Source organism: Oncorhynchus keta, chromosome 27 (genome assembly GCF_023373465.1).
Source record: "Oncorhynchus keta strain PuntledgeMale-10-30-2019 chromosome 27, Oket_V2, whole genome shotgun sequence".
NCBI classification, from domain to species: Eukaryota; Metazoa; Chordata; class Actinopteri; order Salmoniformes; family Salmonidae; genus Oncorhynchus; species Oncorhynchus keta.
Genome location: NC_068447.1, coordinates 45,481,473 through 45,501,931, shown reverse-complemented (window position 1 = coordinate 45,501,931; position 20,459 = coordinate 45,481,473). Strand labels below are relative to the sequence as shown.

The 20,459-nt window shown below is 41.2% G+C and overlaps 1 protein-coding gene across 1 annotated transcript in view; it reads left to right on the top strand.

Annotated features, from left to right (window-relative positions):
• Positions 1-3,276: 3,276 nt before the first annotated feature.
• Positions 3,277-20,459, top strand: part of LOC118360193 (TOX high mobility group box family member 2-like) — a 125,002-nt gene continuing 107,819 nt past the window's right edge. The window contains exon 1 of the mRNA XM_035739432.2: positions 3,277-3,877. Coding sequence (XP_035595325.1) covers positions 3,788-3,877 — 90 coding nt within the window. The 5' untranslated portion in view covers positions 3,277-3,787. The remainder of the gene's footprint in view (positions 3,878-20,459) is intronic.

Below are 20,459 nucleotides of genomic sequence, written 5' to 3'. Positions count from 1 at the left end.
ATGGGGAGGCATAGTATGGGGAGGCATAGTATGGGGAGGCATAGTATGGGGAGGCATAGAATGGGGAGGCATAGAATGGGGAGGCATAGAATGGGGAGGCATAGAATGGGGAGGCATAGAATGGGGCGGCATAGAATGGGGAGGCATAGAATGGGGAGGCATAGAATGGGGAGGCATAGAATGGGGCGGCAGCATATGGGGAGGCATAGTATGGGGAGGCATAGAATGGGGAGGCAGTATGGGAGGCATAGTATGGGAGGCATAGTATGGGGAGGCATAGGGGAGGCATAGTATGGGGAGGCATAGTATGGGGGAGGCATAGTATGGGGAGGCATAGTATGGGGAGGCATAGTATGGGAAGGCATAGTATGGGGCGGCATAGTATGGGGAGGCATAGAATGGGGAGGCATAGAATGGGGAGGCATAGAATGGGGAGGCATAGAATGGGGCGGCATAGAATGGGGAGGCATAGTATGGGGAGGCATATGGGGAGGCATAGTATGGGGAGGCATAGTATGGGAGGGTATGGGGGCATAGTATGGGGCATAGTATGAGGCATAGAATGGGGAGGCATAGTATGGGGCGGCATAGAATGGGGGCGGCATAGGGCGGCATAGAATGGGGAGGCATAGTATGGGGAGGCATAGAATGGGGAGGCATAGTATGGGGAGGGGAGGCATAGTATGGGGAGGCATAGTATGGGGGGGTATGGGACGGCATAGAATGGGGAGGCATAGAATGGGGAGGCATAGAATAGGCATAGTATGGGTATGGTGGCATAGAATGGGGAGGCATAGTATGGGGAGGCATAGAATGGGGAGGCATAGTATATATGGGGATGCATAGGGGAGGCATAGAATGGGGAGGCATAGTATGGGGAGGCATAGTAGGCATAGTATGGGGTGGCATAGGGGAGGCATAGTATGGGGAGGGATGGGGAGGCATAGTATAGCATAGTATGGGGGGCATAGTATGGCATAGTATGGGGAGGCATAGTATGGGGAGGCATAGTATGAGGTGGCATAGAATGGGGAGGCATAGTATGGGGCGGCATAGTATGGGGATGCATAGTATGGGGAGGCATAGTATGGGGAGGCATAGTATGGGGAGGCATAGTATGGGGCGACATAGAATGGGGAGGCATAGTATGGGGCGGCATAGTATGGGGCGGCATAGTATGGGGAGGCATAGTATGGGGTGGCATAGTATGGGGAGGCATAGTATGGGGGAGGCATAGTATGGGGAGGCATAGTATGGGGAGTAGAGTAGCAGGTAAGATCGTTGGGCCAGTAACCGAAAGGTTGCTGGTTTGAATCCCAAGCCAACTAAGTGAAAAATCTGTCGATGTGACCTTGACCCCTTAACCCCTCTGGATAAGACTGTCTGCTTAATGAAGAAATTGTAGTATTATAATAACCTGTCTCAGTGAAGATGTCAACTTGATGAATATTTTTTGCATTATTCGGCAGAAGCAGTACAGCGAGCGAAAATACGTTATCCAGCTTTCATCTTTACTATTGTTTTCTTTCATTCACATCTTATTTTGTTTAGCATTAAAGTGGCTAGTGTAGTTTGTTCCATTAATTGCCATTGAGCATTCAGTAATTAAAGAACAATACATCTTTTGTAGAAATTTGTTTCTCTTGTTTGGTTGCTAGCACATCAATTGTGCTTCAATAATACTGATCATTAGCATTCGGTGGGCAGTGAAGGCTTCTGGGAAGGGAGCTCTATACATACAGCACTCCACATTCCATTCCCATGAAGTTATGGCACTGGGCCATGGGGTTAACTCTGTGTGTGCTGACAGTGGTAAAGCACAACTACACAGTCAGGTCCATACTAAACAACGGGCATGCACTATTGGGTCGAGAACGGAACAGGTCCACAACCAATCATAATAATGCTGTCAATATAACATTATGACATATAGCCTACTACAAATAAAATGTTTATTCAGATCCATACTCTTTTCATGTTTTTACTATCAGTAAATGCAAATCATAATAATTCTAAGGACTAGACTGGAAGGATTATTTTTGAATGCTGCAACCAACAATACATTGACAATGGGCACCTGAAATATTTACCTACTTTATATGAACATATAAACAATTTTGTGCATGGTGCATGGATCTACAGTGGTATGATAATAACACAACACTGCAAAGTGTAATCTGTACTTTGCCTTGACATGATTGAAAGACAATGGTCCCATGGATAGGCAATTTCAACATCAAATGTGCATGCACATCACAGGGCAAGGGAGTGCTATCCATCAAATTCAGTGAGCTGTCAAAGGGAGCTAGCTTTTTCAACCTTTCCCTATACGTTTGCACTCAATTGCCAGTATAATATGTAGCTCCTGTGGATATTTTGCACTCCTTTGAGAATGTAAAATGTTTATCACAACTCATGTCACTAATCAGTAACGGGACTTAATAATCAATGTATTTATATTCATATATGCTAGTCATTAAACATACTCCTTATCTGTTATTGTTTTGATAAAAGTGGTGCCAATTGCTATACCATTATATTATCTGTATAAATGCAAGCACAATTGGCAAAACATATAAAAAATCATGTCGATCTTAGACAAAGCATGAATAGCCAATAGCCATTCCTATTAGCCTACTTTTAACATTCCAAAGTAATTTCCCATGATGCCTTTTTGTTGTGATGGATTTAGACATAGCCTCTATATACCATATAACAATTGTTAACTTCATAATCATTGCTAAAATGGGAAAGAATGCTAACCCTCCTCTGCTTCGTCTGAAATAACATTGGATGTTTACATTGTTTTATTTTTTACATCAAAATTAAACAATGCCAAGAGCTCAATCAGCTTTTTGCAGTAACATTTCATTTCATTACAGCTGTTTGTGTCCTTGGTCGATGTGTAATAGTTGCTGTGTATACCCAAACCTTTACATTTGTGTACTGTTTGGAATTCTATAGGTTCATAGTTCTATATTTCTATACAGAGGTTTGTGTTTAAATTAACATGTATGTTGACGAAATATTGCATTGAATGCAGACTGTGGATCCTCATGCCTTTCGGCACTAAATAAAGCTAACGGAACCTTTGGAACGCAATATACTGTATAGGCTAATCTGTGTGTGCTTTATAATGCAGAGCCCTGCACACTACTACATTGCTAATCTGAAACGCGCAGTTGCAGAAAGGAGAGCGGTTGCCAAGGCAGCCACCAACCTCCCCTCCCCCCTTTCCCTCCATTCCTCTTTCCCATTTATTATCAGTAGAGGTCGCATGGCATATGGTGAAGAACAGTCCAACCACTTCTCTGTCCTCGAACCATTGCCTGGAATCAATGCATGAATATGCACCTCCGTCACAAAGCCTATGGAGTATGAGAACAACGGGAAAAAACAAACATATTCAGAGGGCTCATCTTATGCTCTTTTAAATAAACCTAGGGGGGAACATTGTATTTCATTTGTTCAGGAGTATGCCTAACTTAATAGTATAACTAATCTGCATATGTGCTGTTATTTTTGTTCTACCGTTAAGTGATAACTGTTTTGGTTCTCCAAAGCGGACGCGCTCTAGTAAGCGAAAAAAAAGGACTGTTCATCACTAGGACGCGAGTTGGTGCAGAAGTTCGACCGCAAACGGATGTGAGGGAAGAGTGCACAGAGTGCACAGAAAACTCAACCCCTTTTTATTTCTTTACTTCTTTCTTATTTTGTTTGGCTAAGCAATAGAGTGAGTCAAAGACACTGAAACGGATTTCATGCCGTCAGTCTCGCAGAACCTGATATGGACGTGAGATTTTATCCTGCGCATCCGTCAAGTGTGGGTTCTGATCCAAGTTGTCTAAACTCGTTGGACTTTTACCACGCGAACAAGGTAATAAGAAAGTACAGTCCTCCTAGTCCGTTACTGCCTAGAGATTGAAGTCTACACATTTGCTCACCTGCCTCTGCTTCTTGTTCAGCAGCCTGCAACATTTGTGCAATAGACATGCATGGCATGGGGTGTTTAACTGAAACTGGACGTGTTTCCACCAACGCGTGTTTCCATTCCATGTGATTCCATTCTTTATTACAACAATTACACGTTTTGAGATGGGATTCCACATAGCCTGAACCGTTTTTTTTTTATTGTTCTTCTTCTACTTCTACTTTCTTCTCTATCTCTTTTTCAGTCAACATATTGGGCATATAATATAAGCATTCTAGGCTATAACATAACTATTTTGCTTACGTTTAGGCTATAATGTAACACACTTTGCATACCTGCTACAATTTGGATACCTGCGACAATATACTGCTACAATGTAACGTTAGCCTACTTGATTGCTGTTAGTCTACATTGGCAAGTCTACACGGCGTTTGATAAACCATGTTGCTGAAATCTTAATACATTGCTCTTGTGCATATCCATGCACTTTGCATTTACCCTACATTTGAAACTTTTCTTGTTCTAACCTTCTTAGAGGTCTAACCATCTTTTTTAATCAGCTGGTAGAGTAGGCTATTGCTCTCGTTCTGAGAGGCTATCCCGTTAGTTGAATGAGCATGTTGGATTAAAATAGGCTATTAGTCAATATTGCCCATATCTTTGATGATTCTGAGTCACAAACATGATGTCACACTGTGAAATGAATACTAAAATGGTTTTAGAGCCACATCTTTTAGAAGCATATTTGTACATCCACTGCTTCAGTTGTCGAACTGTGCTGCTTCACAATCACAGACAAGTGTGCCCAGTGGCAGCCTATGTTCCATGAATATGCATATTATGGCAACTTGTGGGCATTCATGATCAAAAATAATAAAAAGCATGTGTCAAATGTACAATTAGACAGTTGTAATACTTTTGCTTTTGGTTTTGACTATACTGCTCACATTACAGGCCTATTATAGCTTCCATTTTCAGAAAATCATGATCGGTTGAGGTCTGGTCCTGTGGGTGTTAATGCTGGGAAAAGGTCTGATCTGTCAGCTTTTCATCACATCCACAGTGACATCGTAGTGGTAGCCTAAAACCTACTATGGCTGATGGAAACAACAAATATTTGTGCATCTAAAATAAATACTGTCTTCTTTAGTTTGCTTCATATGTTACCCTGAGATGGGCCCGCAATACTCCTGCAAACAAGAGAAAGAGGAAGTGAACGCAATCAGTCCGATATCTGGATTGAGTCATCATATCCATTAAATCCAGATTAGGTGGTTGAAACTTTGCATAAGAATTTGGGAATTGCACTAGGGTAATTCCACGGAAAAGGAATTAAGCTGAGGGTGATTTCAAAGTTGAACAAACCTTACAACTCTATGCACAAGGACTACTTTTAAAAATGTACACACAAAATTTGACAAAAACGTTTACTTGAAGAAGAGTGCAGATGAAAATCTTGGTAACAGATTGGCGGTTTGTGCTGTTGGTGCCGTCATTATGTTACCAAACTTTGCATTTGCACTGTTCTTCAAGTAAATGTGTTTTTGTATAGTTGTATGGTTTGTTAAACTTGGAAATCAAAGGATTTTGTTTGGCATACATTTTAAAGTGAAAAGTCTCAGCATAATTACGTTACTGTGGAATTTCACACTTCTAAGAATTCAATCCAGTCACATTGAGAGGCAGTTCACAGATGAAAACCTGTGGAATTACTTAGTCTCTACATGTGTTGTTCAATTAAAATGGTCTTCCTTGTAACGCACAGCGCTGAGATTGCCTGCAATGACAAGCTCAGTCCGATGATGCTGTTACACACCGCCCCAGACCATGACTGACCCTTCGCATCCAAATCGATCCTGCTCCAGAGTACAGGCCTCGGCGTAACGCTCATTCCTTCATTCACCATAAACGTGAATCTGACCATCAACCCTGGTGAGACAAAACCGCAACTCGTCAGTGATGAGCACTTTTTGCCCCTCCTGTCTGGTCCAGCAACGATGGGTTTGTGCCCATAGGCGACGTTGTTGCCGGTGATGTCTGGTGAGGACCTGCCTTATAACAGACCTACAAGCCCTCAGCCCAGCCTCTCTCAGCCTATTGTGGTCAGTCTGAGCACTGATGGAGGGATTGTGCGTTCCTGGTGTAACTCGGGCAGTTGTTGTTGCCATCCTGTACCTGTCCCGCAGGTGTGATGTCCGGATGTACCGATCTCTGCCACTGCGAGGACGATCAGCTGTCCATCCTGTCTCCCTGTAGCACTGTCGTAGGTGTCTCACAGTACAGACATTGCAATTTATTGCCCTGGCCACATCTGCAGTCCTCATGTCTCCTTGCAGCATGCCTAAGGCACGTTCACGCAGATGAGCAGGGACCCTGGGCATCTTTCTTTTGGTGATTGTCAGAGTCAGTAGAAAGGCCTCTTTAGTGTCCTAAGTTTTCATAACTGTGACCTTGATTGCCTTCCGTCTATAAACTGTTAGTGTCTTAACGACCGTTCCACAGGTGCATGTTCATTCATTGTTTAAGGTTAATTGAACAAGCATAGGAAACAGTGTTTAAACCCTTTACAATGAAGATCTGTGAAGTTATTTTGATTTTTACTAATTATCTTTGAAAGACAGGGTCCTGAAAAAGGGACGTTTCTTTTTTTGCTGAGTTTATAAGGATGTACTGATAAAGTTATGCCTGAATGTAGACTAACACGACTGCTAGACTAACAAGACTGCTTCAGTGGTGTGAAGCTGAGTATCTCAGAAAGAAAGCACACATGGCTAGGCTATATTGGAATGGCCCCAAATGTGTCTTTAGTCCTTTGAATCTCAGGTAATTATTTTAAATATATATATTTTTTTCAAATAACAAAGTGAGATTACAATCCTTCCCCAGGTAACACTAACTACCTTCACTGGTGTTGCAAATGAGACGGAGGCCATTGGGACCATCTGATCTCATGTTAACATGGGTCAGTTTATTATCCTCAAAGCGTTGTGAAAATGGTTGTCCCATTTAAAGGTGCAATACGCAGAAATCGCTCCATCATTGCCTGGTTGTAAAAATTCTAATAGTTCACCTAGTTTCAGTTTATGTAACCAAACAAGCAATGTGAAGACTAGAGAATCATTGTACTATCTTTTCAATAAACAAAAATCTTGTATTTTCAACAGTTTGAAGCTGGTGTGCAAAACCGAAAGTAAAAGACGCAAAAACTAAACTTAAGAACGGGAAGCATTGAAATAGAGCACTATGGAAAATATCTACCTGGTTCTTAGACTTGCTTTCAATGAGAATTATGAATTTGGTTGGGTCACCCAAAAAGTTACATATTGCAGATTTTAAGAGTTGCATCAGCCTCTCTAATGTAGGCCTCGAATGTATATCTAATCCCTCAGTGGCGATAGTGTTATGCGGACTCTGCTGCTGAGTTCCTCAGACATTTTGCTACAGACCCTTTCAGAGATGGAAAGGAGGCAAATGAGTCTCATGCATGCTCATATTTCCATTAAACGGTAATATATGCCATTAGTAGACGTTTTATCCAAAGCTACTTCCAGTAGTGCATGTATGTGTTTTTATATGGGTGTCCCCAGCGGGAATTTAACCCACTGTCGTGGGTTAAACGTTGTAAGCGCCATGCTTTACTAAGCCACACAGGTTCACTGGTGCCGTCTTACTTTTTTGTTGCTCACTTCCTGTGAGTGTGTGACATTTTTAGAATTAGACATTGTGATCCCTGGTCAAACCTTAGAATGGTGAGGTGATTTGAATGAAAAAGAGGTCCCGGCAAGATAGTTTGCTGTCTGTAGAGTGCGCCTGTAATGTTCATCCTCAAGCCGAATCATATCTCTGAAAGATGGGGGGGTATAGTCAAAAAGGTAAACCCACAAAGGGTTACAAACCTTGTTATGGTAACTAATTAGTATGCTTACAAGACATCCATAGGAACAAGAATGGCATGGTTCTATTTCAGCAGACAATTGTTAGTTTTAGTGTGAATGCTCTTTTGAAAGGTATTTAAAGGTAATTAATTACCCTAAAGGGTAAATCAATAACCTTACTATTCAGTTCAATTGACCATGGCACTCTCCATTATTGGTTGAAATGTCTTGATAAGAGAAAATGTGAAGTATTTTTTTCAGATTTTGTTTGAATATAGCCCCGTAGCATTGTATGTCACTTCCTCCATAATGTCTCTTACATCCTATAGGTAGCCATTTGACTTAGTGGAGCTAAACTTTCCACATTTGAGGGCAAATGGAACTCTGTGAAATAATCACAAAAGGGGCTGTTGGAGGATGAAAGGGGGAATTTCAAAAGAGTTGAGATACTGTACAAGTGCAGAGAAGCTCAAGCTCCTCAATCGACTCACACGTGCCAATGAATAACTCGGACATGTCTGTGATAATACGCTCCCTTACTCTGTGGTGCTCCCACAGCCTAGAAATAACATCAAACTTTGTAATTACTGCAATCTTTGTGCTGCTTTGGAAATACGAAACAGTACCACGTTTTAATATGGAATTGAGCTGTATTTTTTAATTGTCCTCTACTGCCACTTCTAGACATTTTTCTACAGATGTCATTATTTATGGCTGTCTATTCTGTCATCCAGCACGTTCAGTTTGCTCTGGGAAATAAGGTATGCTTGTATACCTAAATCAAACCTGTGCAGTTGTCTTTCAGTTCTACAGTATGTCGAATGCTTCAAGTGGAGCTGTTTCTGGCGTCCAAAGTCCCATACACAGTGAGCTCTTTATTTTAAAACTGGATGGCTTATATGATATATATTTTCCTTTAGCAAAGATGACATATTCCATAATATGCTGTATACATGAAACCTAAACTTGTTGATCAGAAGCATTTGCAATATTGTCAATTCCATTAGCTGTTAGACCTTGAAGGAGATCCTTGAAATAATACAAGCTATGGTACAGTTTTATATCCTAGGGCAACAGAGTATTATAGCTATTAGCTAATGACAAGCTCTGTGTTATGTGGTGGAGGGAGAGTGAGCAGAATGGGTTGAAGTAATCAGTGCCACACAGCACATGGACAGTGTATGCATCCCAAATGGCACCCTATGCCCTAAAGAGTGTGCTACTTTTGACCAAGGCCCATATGGCTCTGGTCAAAAGGATTGCACTTTGTTAGGGAATAGGGTGCCATTTGGGATGCAGCCAGTGTGTGCTCACTCCGACTTCAGCCATTTACTGGTTTTGCTGACTACGGCATCACAATCACAATTGATTTTCGAGCCTGTGAAGGGGAAGGCCATACATACATACCACAGTGTGGACACAGAGAGCACAGTAGGAACAACATGCAGTAAATCACACACTTTCCTCTGAAGAGATTTGAATGGGAATTCCTACCATTTGAAATCATCAATCGGCCAGATATTTTGCACACTGTCTTTAGTCGCCCATGCCATTATGAACCTGTTACTGTTAATAGAGGGCAATTCAACACAGAGTTGGTTTTCAAATGTTAAACAAACCATACAACTCAATGCACAATGACTACTTTTAAGAATATCCACAGAAAAATGTAACAAAAACACATTTACTTGAAGAACAGTGCAGATGCAAAGTTTGTTCACAGAATGACAGCACACACAGCAAAAAAACACCATTCAAACCAACTATCTCACAATCCTCTGTCTGCAGATAGCTAGAACCTTACCTTATAGACCCAAGCTCTCTTATTTTTGTCATTTCTCTCCCTCATGAGGAGGAAGGATAACGAAAATTGAAAGAGGTGGTAACAAGTAAAAGTAGAAGACCTACCAATTAGTTCTGGTGTTTTTACTGATCTCAAGTTTGTTTTATTAAGTGATTAGAACTCATAATTATGTTACCAAATCGCTAACGGAATTACTGAAAAATCTGTAACGGCAATTGAATTGGCTACAATGGGAAATCATAGTTGTCACAAACCACAGTTGGGTCACCTGCTACTGTACTCCCTTCCACTGGGATGCTGTTATGTTCAGCTCATAACTGCATCATCAGGTGTTAAAAGCAAGACTGTGAAAACAGTCTGGAAAGCCCCTCACTCTCCCTTTCTCTCTCTCTCTCTGCCGGTCTCTCTCACTCTCTCACTCCTCTCTTTCTCCAGTTAATGTCACCTCTCCCGGGTATTAATGACAGCTTCTATGACACCTATCGCCTATTGACAGTAATAAGCATCCTCAACCACTGAGAACTGACCGACACCGGAAGTTTGAACAGTAAAGTAGAGCACAGTAGAGAACAGCAAAGGAAAAAGGGAAAGGGGGGATACCTAGTCAGTTGTACAACTGAATGCATTCAACTGAAATGCGTCTTCTACATTTAAGCCAAACCCTCTGAATCAGAGAGGTGTGGGGGGCTGCCATAATCGACATCCACATCACCGGCATTACATTACAGTACAGAACAGTACAGTAAAGAAAAGTAGAGTACTGCACAGTAGAGTAGAGTTCAGTACATTGCAGTAGAGCACACTAAAGTAGAGTACAGTATAAATTACTCAAATGTACTTTATTGTACTGTACTCTACTGGACATATTTACTTTACTGTACTGTACTGTACTGAACTGTACTGTGCTCTACTGTGCTGTACTGTGATGCCCAACTTGTAACGTAGACATCTATGATTGTTTCAGATCTGGTCGGGTCCAGACCAACCAAATGTAGTCTTGTTTGGGGCGCAGCTCATTACAACACCAGCCAGCGTGTAGAACAGTATCCAAATATGAAAAAGGAAATAGCATATTTCTACCTTTATGTACCTATTCAGGATACATCACCTTAATGATATTCATATCCATCATTTTCAATTTCTGTATAGTACAGATCAGGGACCCATGATGTAATTCCTTCACTGTAATTCCGTTACCAGAAGCAAATCCACTTCACCTACTGTAGTTCAATAACCAAATAAAATGTTCAAACTCAAGGTGTCATGTCATAGCTGACACCCCATCCTTTCAGCACCTTTGAATCATAATTCTGAGCAGATATTTAAGAATTTTTGGAAAACGTGTTCACATGAAAAACAACCTTTATTTAACTATGCAAGTCAGTTAATTAAAAAAACGTATTTACAATGACGGCCTACCCCGGCCAAACCCTAACCCGGACGAAGCTGGGCCAATTGTGTGCCGCCCTATGGGACTCCCAATCACAGCCGGTTGTGGTACAGCCTGGAATCAAACCAGGGTGTATGTAATAACACCTCTAGCACTGAGATGCAGTGCCTTAGACTGCTGCGCCACTCGGGAGCCCAGGAGCTTGGGAATATAGGTCAGACCAATACAATACAGTGGACGAGAGTGGGGTAAGTCATGCCAAGGGTTAGTTGAGCCAAGTGGCGTAGTGGAGGGTATACGGAGGTATACGCTGTATACCCACTTATTTTTCAGTAGGAATTGTGTATACTCACTACTTAATCCACACGATGCGTATTGAAGTAGTGTAGTGGAGGTATACAACGTATCAATTAAGAAAGCTGATGGAACAGACCAAAATGTTTAGCTTAAAACTATTATTTTCTTCACATTTTAAGTGCAGCAATGTGCACACGGCGGTGGTCCTATGCGTGAATGTTCCAAAATGCAATTAGCAAGAAAACATCTTCTCAAAAGCACTCCTCACTTGTGAGCTGATTCATAGACAGAGATTTAAAAATTAAAGTTAGAAATTTAGAAAGAGGGGAGATCTTAAGATGCAAAAACTATCACGAGTTGCTAATATTACCTTTGGCTGCTGGACAATGAAAGAAATGAAAAAGAAAAACAATAGACCAGGATAACGCATAATGAGGAAGTCTTTATAAAATAATTGCCTCCATGTTTCTAAGGTGGGATTTTGTCTATAGGTTACTTTGAAGCAAGGTAAGACAATAATAATAATATGAAGTAAAACATCCAGCTTTCAAACAAATAAGGAACAGGAAAAATAGTGTGATGCTAATGATAGGCCTAACAGTCTTCTGTTAAATGTAGCCTATGTCTATCTGGGAGAATGATATCATGATTATTTGCATAAATCCAGTGGCCATTTTATTTGCTAACTCCCTGTTACACACACAAAAAACAGTCCTACAGTTGAAGTCGGAAGTTTACCTGTACCTTAGCTAAATACATTTCAACTCCGTTTTTCACAGTTCCTGACATTATATCCTAGTAGAAATTCCCTGTCTTAGGTCAGTTAGGATCACCACTTTATGATGTACTTCAGCTTTTATTTCGTTCATCACCTTCCCAATGGATCAGAAGTTTACATACACGCAATTCGTATTTGGTAGCATTGCCTTTAAATTGTTTAACTTGGGTCAAACATTTCGGGTAGCCTTCCACAAGCTTCCCAATAAGTTGGGTGAATTTTGTCCCATTCCTCTTGACAGAGCTGGGGTAACTGAGTCAGGTTTGTAGGCCTCCTTGCTCGCACATGCTTTTTTAGTTCCGCCCACAAATGTTCTATAGGATTGAGGTCAGGGCTTCATGATGGCGACTCCAATAGCTTGGAGGAAACAGTTGTCCTTAAGCCATTTTTCCACAACTTTGGAAGTATACTTGGGGTCATTGTCCATTTGGAAGACCCATTTGCGACCAAGCTTTAACTTCCTGACTGATGTCTTGAGATGTTGCTTCAATATATCCACATACATTTTCCTTCCTTATGAAGCAATCTGTTTCGTGAAGTGCACCAGTCCCTCCTGCAGCAAAGCACCCCCACAACATGATGCTGCCACCCCCGTGTTTCACGGTTGCGATGGTGTTCTTCGGCTTGCAAGCCTCCCTCTTTCTCCTCCAAACAAAACAATGGTTATTTATGGCCAAACAGTTCTTTTTTTGTTTCATCAGACCAGAGGACATTTCTCCAAAAAGTATTGTCTTTGTCCCCATGTGCAGTTGCAAACCATAGTCTGCCTTTTCAATGGCGGTTTTGGAGCAGTGGCTTCTTCATTGCTGAGCGGCCTTTCAGGTTATGTCGGTATAGGACTCGTTTTACTGTGGATACAGATACATTTGTACCTGTTTCCTCCAGCATCTTCACAAGGTCCTTTGTTGTTGTTCTGGGATTGATTTGCACTTTTTGCACCAAAATACGTTAATCTCTAGGAGACAGAATGCGTCTCCTTCCTGAGCGGAATGACGTCTGCGTGGTCCCATGGTGTATATACTTGCGTGCTATTGTTTGTACAGATGAACGTGGTACCTTCAGGCGTTTGGAAATTGCTCCCAAGGATGAACCAGACTTGTGGAGGTCTACACATTTTGTTATGAGGTCTTGACTGATTTATTTTGATTTTCGCACGGGGTCAAGCAAAGAGGCACTGAGTTTGAAAGTAGGACTTGAAATACATCCACAGGTACACCTCCAATTGACTCAAATGAGCCTATCAGAAGCTTCTAAAGGCATGACATAATTTTCTGGAATTTTCCAAGCTGTTTAAAGGCACAGTCAACTTAGTGTATGTAAACTTCTGACCCACTGGAGTTGTGATGCAGTGAATTATAAATGAAATAATCTGTCTGTAAACAATTGTTGAAAAAATTACTTGTGTCATGCACAAAGTAGATGTCCTAACCGACTTGCCAGAACTATAGTCTGTTAACAAGAAATTTGTGGAGTGTTTGAAAAATGAGTTTTAATGAATCCAACCTAAATGTGTGCAAACTTCCGACTTCAACTGTAGATGCCTGCAAACTTGAATTAAAGGGTAACTAACACAAAACTTATTTGATTTTCCCAGACCTTAAAAGTGGTCTTCTGATATGGTTTACGCATTATTTTGAATTTAGAACATCCCATTTAGTTGTTTTTCTATTTAAAAAGTTTGACTTTCAAGCAACCTGAAGAAGACTCAGTTGGCAGCTTAATTCATCTTTCAAGAATAGGCCTACTATTAGCCTACTTGCACAGTACAGCTTAGGTTGGCCTGACTGTGAAAGACATATGGGATTCATCATTTTAGGTAATTCAGAGTGTATGTTACTGTTTGTCATGTTATTTTTCACGCAGCGCATTTGTTTGGGGAAATGTTTTAAAATTAGAGTATACTCACTTCTCCAGGCACCACTACACACACACTGGTTGAGCCACCCTTTGTTTCTAGTGAACCATACACAAAATGTATCATGTGGTCAAATATTTAGGAAGAGGTCATCATTTCAGAGGTCATCTGTGAAGCAAGAAACCACATGGAAGATGTGGTTAGCAAGTTAGGTCCAAAAAACAGATTTTCACCCAGTCAAATGAAGGTGTCTTATCGGTTTCATGATATTTGCATCCAAACCAATGTAGATCGTTTTAAGGCTGTTTGATACACTGAACAAAATTATAAACGCAACATGCAACATTTTCAACGATTTTACTGAGTTACAGTTCATATAAGGAAATCAGTTAATTGAAATAAATTCATTTGGCCCTAATTTATGGATTTCACATGACTGAGCAGGGGCACAGCCATGGGTGGGCCTGGGAGGGCATAGGGAGCCAGGCCCAGCCAATCAGAATGAGTTTTCCCCCCACAAAGGGCTATCTTAAAGACAGAAATACTTCTCCCGTAGGTGAGAAGCCGGATGTGGAGGTTACATGTGGTCTGCGGTTGTGAGGCCAGTTGGTCATACTGTCAAATAAAATGACGTTGGAGGCAGCTTATGGTAGAGAAATTAACATTCAGTTCTCTGGCAAAAGCTCCGGTGGACATTCCTGCAGTCAACATGCCAACATGCACGCTCCCTCAAAACTTGAGACACCTGTGGCATTGTGTTACGTGACAAAACTGCACATTTTAGAGTGGCCTTTTATTGTCCCCTACACAAGCTGCGCCTGTGTAATGATCATGCTGTTGAATCAGCTTCTTGATATGCCACACCTGGCAGGTGGATGGATTTTCTTGACAAAGGGGAAATGCTTGGTGTGACATCCATTTAAATGACTGACAGATAAAAAAAAAAATGTAGGGTTGTGTAATCATTGCATAGGTATCCATCCAACTTATCTGAGAACAGGGATTGTTCCTATTTAAGAGTGAATGAAGCCTAGAAATAACAGTCAACTAATGGAATATTCCTTATGGAGGCCTCCTCAATCAGTTCTGTGCATGTAGTATTTGTTGTTGAGTGTCTCTCTTTCTGTGTGCTGGATAGTGGGAAAGGGAGTGAGAGATTCGGAGAGATTCGGAGAGAGAGAGAGAAGGGAGACTTGGATAGAGGGAGAGAAAAGGGATGCCTGTGCACTAATTAGAGAGAGAGAGAGAGAGAGAGTAGTAGTCTGTTCCCCCGAGAGGCTGTTGGCATAATTAGGACCAGTCGGCTTGTTCCAGTAAGACTGAGTTAGTCAGAACAAGCCTCCCATGGGGCAACTCCACTGCACTCTAATTTTACCTGCAGAAAAGAAGGAACGCTGTGCCAACACCTGCTGTGGAGTAGGCCCCTGGGTGTTCTATTAAGTGTTGATTATGTTTGTTAATGGTTGCGAGTGCCAAGAAGTCAAAAGCTGGGGTTGTTCAAATGGATGCGCTAATAACGATGTACATCCATCACATTGGTTCAACTTCTTGCTGCAGGAGGACAGACGCATGGTCAATGTGATGAACCAATGTGATCCTGTTGTTCTATGTGATTTTCCTGATCACATCATAAGTAGGTATTAGGGATGCAAGGGCTTCATTTACACATGCAGCCTCATTCGGATCTTTTTGTGTGTTTTGACCAATCCCATCAAATCTTTTCATATCAGATCTCTTTCAGAGCTAATCTGGTTGGTCAAAATACCAACACTGCCTGTGTAAATGCAGCCAAGGTGTTTTGTAGTCTCATGAAGCCAACCTTCCAAATTGTGTCTCATTGACTTGACATTTGGAATAGTGAGCTATTTCGTGAGGGAAGCCTGGGCTTCCGTGGCTAGGTGTTGTGTAGATCAGTGATTCTGCACAGTCCGATTGCAATGTAGTCAATTTCAAAGTCAAAGAAGCATATGTACGTACCAGTGTGTGAACTTTGAGCAAGGTTTGCCCCTTTAGACCTTAGTTTTCTCATATTTGAGGTGATCAACCAACGGGGCAGATAATACGAGGGTGGAAATGAATGAATGGGGAGGACTGCAAAGCTGGGCTTTGGCTGTATTGTATGTATGGAAGAGTCTGTGAGCTGGACAAACATCCACACTTTTGTATCAGCCTCCTGAGGTACAGTATGTCATGTGCAAATAGTATCAGTGATGGCAAGCTCTTCATTTGGCTTAAAAGCTCCCCTCACTTGATTTTTCATAAAATCCTTTCCGAACATTATCAGGTGGGTATCAATGCCTTGTTTGCACTATGACCTGTAGGGATGGTATCAACAAAGAAAGGTTTGATTAATTAATGATCTAGGTCTAAATGCAAACCAACAAACAGCTAGAGATTGGATTTAGTCATTTATCTAAGTGTAAAAAAAATATATATGTTGTTGGCATAATTAGGACCAGTCGGCTTGTTCCAGTAAGAGTGGAATGTTTTAGTAGTACGGCATCCCTGGAGCAAATTAGGTCTAAGTGCCTTGGCCAAGGGCACATCGACAGATTTTTTACCTTGTCAGCTTGGGTATTCAAACCATGCCTACTAATAAATGGTGTGCACGATACTGTACATGCAATGAATCCCAATGCCTTATAATCCCAGCTAGCACATTTGGTTCCTTGGAAGTTGTTGGAATGTACGTTTTTGGTTTCCCATTGATCTGGGAACAAAGCCATACGTGTCCTGACCAGAACTTTTAGCCTGTTCTGTGAATGTTTATTTTTAGGTTACACGGAGGTTTTACCTGGGTTCCTTGTACGTTTTCCTAGGGGTTATTATTAACTCTCTGAGAAATGAAATGGTTTTTTGAATAACTTCCTTAAAACTTCTTTCAATAAGTATTTTAATAACACTGCTAGCTTTTTTTGGGTTTCACTTTTTTGAACTCCAAGAACAGATAGGGAACATGGAAATTAATTTCCTTAGGCATTACTCATGATAACACATTACAATATTTATTGTGACACGGCATCAGTGAGATTTGAACGTAAAATCATTTCTTCTCTATCCATGGAATTAGTCCACTGCAACACCAGGATGGAGCTAGCATACAATGGGTTTTTTTAAGCATGCGAAGCTGTTAATTTGAGTCTATTCCAACAGAACCCATTTCAGCACTCATTAAGATCAGATGTGGCCAATTAGTGGGCGAAGCAACACACCTGAACACACTTAACAAAATAGAGGAGAGAGAGAGAGAGTTTTGTTGCTACTGAAAACGCAATGTATATGTTTTTAAATAACATTAGAACGTTCTCCAAACTTTACAAACGTTTTCTTGTGGTTTAAATGGAAAGTTCTTAAGGTTCTCGGAACAATTTGAGAACATAACTTTAAATAGAACCATGATGAAAATTGTAGGAAACGTTATGTTGAAGTACTGAAATTCCCACAGTTAAACGTTGTCTGTTAACGTTCTTGGAACAATTTAAGAACATGAAAACTGTAGGAAACGTTATGCTGAAATACTGAAATTCCCACAGAAGAACTTTGTTTCTTAACATTCTCTGAACTATTTGAGAACATTATCAATGTCAAACCATTTGGAGAACTTTCCTAGAACATTACCAAAATGTAAATTAAATGTAACCATGTTTGAACTTTTAGGAAACATCCGGTAAAGTAATGAAATAAAATTCCATAATTGTGCTGAGAATGTTGCAAAGCCAAGAAACTATCCTGCACCATTCCCAGAAAGTTGTGGGAAGGTTGAAAAATAACCATAGGGCAACCACACTCTCAATAAGCTCTAAGAAACATATGGTTCTCAGAACATTATGTGCTAGCTGGGATGTGTGTTATATTTAGTATCAGTCTCTTTTGGAAATCCATTGAGTTTATCGATCCCGTTGGTTGGTAGGTAGGAGATGGACCTGATAAACTGTTGTGCCGCCCTCTTATAAGGACGGGTCTGCGCCTCTTGCTCCTGGTCTGTCAGGAATGCCTGATTATTGTGTGTACTATATTTAGCGAGCAGATATAATTGCCTGTGCGAGGTGATGATAGCCCGCGTCCAATGGAGTCACTGGAGATGGGCGCCGGCAGCGCGACAGCGAGATCAAATCTGTGTCTCATTCTTCCTCATTGAGACTTAATGATGAGATTCATTCACAATGGGCAGAGAGAAACATTACAGTGTATGGCAGAGCTGAGCTGAAGCCATATTTTTCTCACTGCATTGCGATAATGAAGTGGTGTGGCAGGAGAGAGAGAGATAGGGAGAGAGAGGAGAGAGGAGAGGAGAGGAGAGGAGAGGAGAGGAGAGGAGAGGAGAGGAGAGGAGAGGAGAGAGACACACACAGAGAGCGACAGAGAGAGAGATGGAGACGGAGAGAGAGAGAGAGGGAGAGAGAGAGAGAGAGAGAGAGAGAGAGAGAGAGAGAGAGAGAGAGAGAGAGAGAGAGAGAGAGAGAGAGAGAGAGAGAGAGAGAATGAAAGAGAATGGAAGAAAGAGAGAGAGGTCCTCTTTGTCTTTGTTTTGTCCGGCTATTTAGTTTCAGGTTGGCCACAAGCCATCCTGTTGAGTGGTAAGAAAAACAAACAGAGGAAATAAAGTATGATTTTGGAAATGCTATTAGAGGCAACCGTGCTGTGCTTAGTTGACTCTGTTTTATCTGAACAACAGCAGGACAACTTAGTAAGGTTGTTAACACTGCAAACACAGGAAAGAGAACATCAAGCATATTTTTTTTTATAGAACAGTAGACTATAGTGAATAAACACTGTCTGGAGCTGCACTTACTGGCATAACCCACGTGAACAGGGCCCATTTGTGTGTGTGTGGGGGGTCATAATATGTTGAGGATAACACTTTTAAAGGGGTTTAGGGTCCAACTCTCTCAATTGAATTTACTGAACTGTATGGTAGGTACCCAGTAATCATATGACAAACATGCGTCTTACTTTCTTGATTCCTTTCCTTCATAAACAGTGTAAACATGATGCCTGAAGTCAATATGATCTTTGGTGGGATTTGCTAGATTGCACAGGTCGGACAATACACAGAAGACTGGCTCTGTAAAGTCTAGCGCGCTATAGAAGAAAATAGGCTGCTGATGAATTGGACCACTTCACTCTTACTGTAGATGACCATTTTCTAAAAGCTCCACATAGGGAGGTTATAAAAACATAATAACTGTCATACTTTGGCTCGTTGAGTATCAATGATTTAATGAAGAGCCACGACAATCGGAAGGCCCATGAAATCAGAATGTTTGATTTTGGCATTTTATCTGAAATAACAAGTCAATAATGGTAATATTGTCAGAAAATAGGAAGACACTTTGTTTACCGATTGGCCTTCTCTCTCCAATGATGTAGTTAGGCGCTCACTGAAAATAAAGCACCAGGGACCGTATGCATAAAGTGTCTCAGAGTAGGATTGGTGATCTAGGATCTCTCTATGTAATATTATTCATTGTGATCTAAAAGACAAAACTGATCCTAGATCAGCAATCTTTCTCTGAGATTCTTTGTAGATACTGGCCCAGGTCTCCCCTACGAATATAAATTAAATCACTATGATCTAAAATTGAAAACCGATCCTAGATCAGCACTCCTATACCGAGACACTGTTTGAATATGTAGCTCTTGTCGTAAACAGGAGCAAATGTTTGTGGTCCCACAGGTCATGTGATATCAAGTGAAACTGAATGAAGACAACAGAGCCAACAGAGAGATCGTCGTCATGTTTTATTAAATGAGATAACGCGGGCTAATCTCTGGCTCCGGTTACACAGTGCTTTGTGGGTAATTAGAGATCATGTTGTACGCCTAGCTTGCTGAAAAATGACACCCCTCTCCTCCCTAATCTCGTTCCCCCTTCTCTCTCAATCCACCTCCCGCCGCTTTTCATTGGACGGCATGCTTCCCATAAACTGGCACCATCTGAGACCAAAAACAAACAAACAAGCTACCTGCAGGCGCTTCAAACGTAGCGGCTGTACAGTGTATACGATATGAGTCAATTGCAAGAAGATATTTGCAAATTTGCCTACTGTGCACAAAATTCAACTAGAGGAAGTTGCAGTAGAACACTTGCGGTTTGTTTTGTGTAACTTGTCAGATGAATGACTGCGTTTTGGCAAATGCCCAGCGTTCACTCTTACCCAAACAATGGCACTTGATACAGTGTGCCCTTGGTTTTCACATAGGACATCAGACCACTGTCGTTTTCTTACCAACATGCTGACTTGTCATTTATGGTACAAAGCACACTAGGGAAATTCTCAAAACGCTCCCCTAAAATAATTACCAACACACAGTACTCCTAATGCATTATATATTCACGAGTACATGGGCCTAGCTATCTCTTTTTTCTCCTTGTCAAATCTGTAGAAAGTTATTAGAAACGTGTCATGTTGAGGACCACATGGGGGCTATTCTATTAGAGCAGGTGTTACAATAGAGTTGATATGATTCCCAGGTTGCCCAATTAGAACTGTACATTTCAGACAATTTATGGTGCTAATACACACAC